General features: G+C 32.7%; 1 protein-coding gene across 1 annotated transcript; it reads right to left on the bottom strand.

Moving 5' to 3' along the window:
* Nucleotides 1–470: 470 nt before the first annotated feature.
* Nucleotides 471–1,999, bottom strand: LOC132279533 (zinc finger protein ZAT9-like). Its single transcript, XM_059781528.1, has one exon. It carries the CDS (start codon nt 1,822–1,824, stop codon nt 721–723), a length of 1,104 nt encoding a protein of 367 aa, XP_059637511.1. The 5' UTR covers nt 1,825–1,999; the 3' UTR covers nt 471–720.
* Nucleotides 2,000–6,000: the final 4,001 nt, after the last annotated feature.

Here is a 6,000-nt window from a genome sequence, read left to right as displayed (position 1 = left end):
TTGAAAAAAATATCTTGTTGTCAGTGAATCAAAAAATCAAAAACAAAATAAAATTTTGTTTGATATACAATTTATGAAATTGTTCTTTTGCAAAAGGAGTTCGAAAACTAAGTTTTACCTTCAAAATTCTAAAAAACTCTAACGCAAAAATAATTGAAGCAAACGTGTCCATAACTTCTCTTTTAACTTTACCAATTGAAAGTCGAAGATTACCTTTTTCATAACAAAATTTGCATAATTCTTGATCAACGTCTTACAACAATTTATTTTCTAGGCATTTTTTACTTTTAGCTCCTAATAGTGCAGAGTTGGTTGCAAAAATGGCAACTTTTTTGTCACTGAAAAGAGAGAATTGTAAAAAACAGCTTTCCAGAACAGCTCGAGACTGTAAACACAGGACATAGATATATATATATATATATGTTTATATAAACATATTATAAAGATTTGTAAATGAAATAAATTTATCTGGTTCCTCTATTAATCAATGGATGTTCTAAATAAGCTGTCACAGTAACAGACCATAATTCAGAAGAAACCAATTACAGTCAGATTATGAATGACAATAATATGTTAACATAGAAAACTGAGAAAAACCCATTTGACCCGATTGGCAAAAAAATAGTAATATGGTCTTAGATCTATTGATATGAAAAAGTAACAAAAAATTCTTTTACCTCTGAATCAATAATCTTTCTTCTTCGTCTCGAAACCATTCAATTAATGCCTGCTTTGCTTGATTGGATTGACAAATTCAGCATCAGAAACCGCGGAGAGCTCGATTTGGCTAATCTCATCATCATCAATCGGAGCAGGAAGATTAAGATCTATCAAGCTTTCACCAAATTTAGCAGCAGGAGCTCTAGGTTGAAGATGATGAGTACTAGTGGTAGTAGTAGTAATTGGTGCTGAACCAGTGACATGTGACCTCTTGTGCCCACCAAGTGCTTGCCCAGATGAGAAAACTCTGTAACAAACGGGACATTCATGCACTTTTTCCTCCGCCATTGATGAATTGCCTCCTCCATTTGTGTTCTGAATCACACCCAATTCATGGGTTGTTAGGCTTTTGTTGAATTTGATCTTCTTGTGACTCGCTCTGTGCCCACCAAGTGCTTGATAAGATCGAAACACTTTCTTACAAGTCTCACATTTGTACTTTTTTCGAGCACGAGCTTTGCTGTACTTCAATTCATCAGACTCTTCGCTCTCGTTATCTTCTTCTTCTTCATCATCAACTATGTATTTCTCTTGCTCTGCTTCTTGTGGGTCCCCTTCGTTTTCTTCTCTCATCCATTTGTCCCTCGACAGCATCATCAAACAGTATGCAACATCTTCTTCTGGGGTTGTATCAGAGATTGAACTCACCGGTTCCGACTCAGTCCCACCCAGTTTTCCCAATTTGACCATCTTCAATTCTGGACCTTTTTGATCGTGGTGTTCTGTGATTGAAAATTTTCGAATCCGTTTCGATCTTCTGTGAATTGGGTTCTTGGATGACTCGGTCTCGCTCTCTCTGTCTTGAAGAACAACAGACCCAGCATCAACTGCAAAAGAGAACTCAGGATCTACCAATCGAATGCTCTTCTTTGGATTCTCTCTCAAACCATAACCCAATCCTTTGTCTTCGTTTTCTTCTTCCGATGAAGAAGATGATGACGATGGAGCTGACTCGGTCTCTTCGCCGAGTTGATGATTATGATCAATGGGTTGCTCTGTTTTAGGAGGAACATACAGATTCAACATGTGAGATCTCATGTGCCCACCCAAAGCTCTACCATTAGCGAAGCTCTTGTAGCAGAGCTTGCACTTGTGTTTTTCCATTACACAGAACCAAAAACAAACACAAACCCAGAAAATGTTATGCGTTTTTTATCTCTACTTTCTCTCTCTAGGTGCTCTGTGTGATGATAGACTTCTCGCCCTTTGTTCTTAGGAAGTATAGAGAGAGTGAAAAACTAAAAAGAGTAGGTGACAAGCATTCCTGCACCAAGATATATAATATATATATGTGTATATGTATATATACATATATATATACAAGATATATATAAATTACAGAATTTACAAAAAAATTGGGTTATGATTCTGATTTCATTTGGAGTAATTTTTCTTCCTAAAACGGAAAAACGCAATAAATAAATTTTAATAGAAGCATATGCATGAAGGGTGAAAGAGAGACATTTAACATGTAAGTCTTGGCCGTTTCTTTAATTTACTTCCACCCTCTCCATATTTCCAAAAATGCCCTTCACATTCCTTTTTACCTTTTCTCACAAAATATGACAATTAATGTATGTGTCGTTTACAAGTATATGTTTTTCCTTTTCTTCACATGGCTTTTTCAATATTTGTTTATTTTTAATTAGTAAAGTTTTATTTTGTGGTATTAGTAGTATAAGGTTATTTTGGGAACAAAAAAGTTTACCAGAATGAACCGGTGGCTAGCTTGTACAAGTCAAGAAAACTGCTGGGTTTGTTGTAACGACGAAGCAGAATATAATACCACGTGAACCGGAGGACCAAACAGTCCCATATTAAAGAAACACTTTATTAGTTAACTTCACCCAGCTGTGACCATATAACTTACCCAAACAAATGAAATAAAATATAAAAGAAGCCGATTTGTACATTTGTCACCACCACAAAAAACGGTCCTAAACCAAATATAACCTCACGGTGACGTGTTTTAAAAAATAGTTTTAGGTACACAGTTAATGTGGGAATTTACTATAATGTTTTAATTAGTTATAAAATCAGATTCTGTTACCTTTTCGCGGGTATTAGCGCCAATTGTTAGGTGTTGGAAGGTTTGGCGTGCCTGTTGGACCGGTAATGCCCTTAATAATGCTTAAGATAATATTGAATGGTAATTTAACCTATTGATTTCAGAATTAGGCCTTTAATTTTGGATCTTTTGTTGAAACCACTGACAAAGAATGAAAGGTTGGAAATTGAGTATGAAACTAACCTCCCTTTTAGAATGCAGTTTTCTAAGGGGAGTAAATGCAGTTTTGTTGGGATGTAGACCCGGTCCATCTATTTCGACATCGTGTTATTGTGTTTCGATTGTAACACGCGCATTTTTGGTCAATTTTACACGTTTTTTTCATTTAATTTTAATCTTATGTTGTATAATTTTCATTGAACTAAAGAGTTTTTTTTTTTTTTTGGGCGGGTTGATAAGGTTTGATTAAACACAATATGCATCTAACCCGAATACCCAATTGGTTGAAAACCCATTCAAACTCGGTTGGACCCACCCAATTGCCGGGTCTTAATGACAATTGACTCAACAAATGGGCTCTTTTGTCAGTTACAGTTGAATTGGAAATATGTACACTTATTCATTATTTTGGTCATTGCAAATAATTTAGCGGTGGACTTATTAATTTTGTTTGTCAACAAAGTTACAAGTGTTGTTAACCAATTCTTCATAGCTTTTGTGATGTCACTGATATAGGCAAGTCAAGATTCTATGCTACTCCTAGAAATTTCTAATATTATGAGGACACAACCGTAGTTCAGATTAGACTGCTCATGACACCCACATGAGTCCCCTGAGAAATAATATGAAATTTTTTATTTTTATTTTTTAATTTTTAGGTGTGTCATGTGTGGCACTCTTCAATATCTAAGACTACGTTTGGATTGAAGAAGTTAAAAGGAAAAAAATAGAATTATATATTTTGTGTTTGATTTAAAAAGTGAGAAAGGAAGAAAATAGAGAAATCATATGGTTCTGAATAATCACAAACTGTTATGCAATTAAAAATTTGCATAAAATTGACGCATTTAATTACATAGCGGTTGTGATTTGCCGGGACAATAGGACAATTTAATAATTTTTGGAAAATTGGAATGATTTAGAATAGAAATGATAATTGTACCAAAGTCCTAACAAGTAGAATGGTTGGAATGGGTCTTGCGTGGGAAGGCCTACTACTAATGGGATGGGTCCTCGGATGGACAAAAGATATGAGATCAATCTTCTAAACCATGCTAATGCTATGTAATTTAAGTGAACCCCATTAATAAAGATTGCATATGATCCAATATGATTTGATTAGAGAGATTGAGATTATTCACAATAGGGGAAGATTATGCCACTCCTTGATGGGAAAGTGGTCATTGTTACCTTTTGATTGAGAAAATTATATTTTGGTGATCAAAGTTAAACATAATTGTTATATTGTGATTTTAAAGTCAAGAAAAGATGCATAGTGACTAATATTGAAACTTAATTGATATTAGGTGATTATTTGAGAATAATTTGGTCAAAAATACTTAAAGGTTAGAAAAACATTTTAAAAAATAAATTTTAGATGACAAAATTGACATCCAATACAAATAATAACTCATTGAATTCATCCTCCTACTCTTTCTCTCTCTCATCCAAAGTTTTATTTTTTCCTTTTCCATTTCAAATTTACCAATTTAAAAAATTAGAATTTCTTTATCAACTATCTCTTTTCACCCTTATCTCTTTTTCAAGGCTCTCCATTTACAGTGGCAACTAAGAAAAGAAGTTTCATCCCAAAATGTTCTCTATATAATATTTATAGAGGCGGTCCCTTCTCATTTTGTTACTTTAATAAATCATCTTTTGCTGAATGATTATAAGGTCACGACTACAAGATGTGGTTAAGGCTATTTAGTTAAACTAGGGTTGTGGATTACTCATTTTTGTCATTCAAAAACGCAAACATCAACTTGTAAAGTATAATAACAATATCTTGAAAATAATGAATAAGAAGAAAATTTACAATTTTCTCGTCTTGCCTCTTATAACCTTGAAGAAAACGATGTAGAACATCCGTTCTTAATTTTCTCCGATCTTGGTCTTTTCTTCAGATACCCACCCTGCTAATGTATCGTCTATTTGTTAGTCAATTTAAGTAAGTGTTTATTTAGCTTAATGTACAGGGTAAATTTGTTCACTTACATAATAATATATTATAAGGTCATTTAAGTAATAAATCATCAAATGGTCACTTATTAGTAATTAAGATTTAGGTTAGGTGACTATTCACCTTTTCTTGACTTTATGGTCACTTTACGCCAATTATGATTAATTTTGGTCACCAAAATGTAATTTTTCCATTTTTGGTGTTTTTGGTATCGGATCTTTACTTCTTGAAGGAAGGTCAGAATTTGAGTTTTAATAATAAAAAAAAAAAAAAAACAGTAAATTGCCTTAAATTTCAAAAATAAAACATTGACACGTCTTTAAATTTGCTATTTCAATCCCATTGAAAGATATGTAGAGGATAAAGCAAAACCCCTAGACTAGATTTTAACATTATAAACCTAAGTTCAAGAAATCATCAACTCATTATGTAGTTTAGATACATTTAAAGTTCGACAATGCATGTAGTTTTTAAAATGACCGTAATTTTATAACTAAGGAGCACTGTTATGTGACCACATCAGACTGGTCGGATATCTGACTTTAGCTATGAAGGTCACTACAACAATTATGGGACTCATCTACAACTATACGTAATACTTGACTATCGAGTGTATCAAATTTGACAAATAAACTTTCATAGAACATCTAAAAGTCAAAAAATAATACAAAAATATCTGTTTGTATAACATTACTTAAACTAGAAAAAGGTAAACCCTCATATTTATACTACATAATATGAACAAATGAAAAAATAAAAATTGAAAATTGAAAAAATACATTGCAAACAAGATACTTGCACGGACTGAGATTATTCACAAAGTGGATTAATAAAGATTGCATATGATCCAATATGATTTTATTAGAGATTGAGATTATTCACAAAGTGGATTACAAAAATCCTCATTGGTAGGGAAATATTATGCCACTCCTTGATGGTAAAGTGGTCAAAATTGTTACCTTTTGACTATTTTTTTTTTTTTTTTTTTTTTTTTTTTTTTTTTTTTTTTTTGGTATGAGATGAAAGGATGTGAGGATTCAAGTTTCGGAGGCGGGCACGTCAGTCAATTGCCTTAAATTAAAAATAAAAT

The sequence above is a fragment of the Cornus florida genome, unplaced genomic scaffold, assembly GCF_030987335.1.
Source record: "Cornus florida cultivar Cherokee Brave unplaced genomic scaffold, ASM3098733v1 CherokeeBrave_3.0.0_Hap2_Chr10, whole genome shotgun sequence".
NCBI lineage: Eukaryota > Viridiplantae > Streptophyta > Magnoliopsida > Cornales > Cornaceae > Cornus > Cornus florida.
The sequence above is the reverse complement of the archived record's forward strand: the minus strand, read 5'-3'. Positions and strand labels throughout refer to the sequence as shown.

What these genes read in the sequence shown, in the direction of transcription:
- LOC132279533 (XM_059781528.1), bottom strand. Translation starts at nt 1,824, where the DNA reads ATGGAAAAACACAAGTGCAAGCTCTGCTACAAGAGCTTCGCTAATGGT.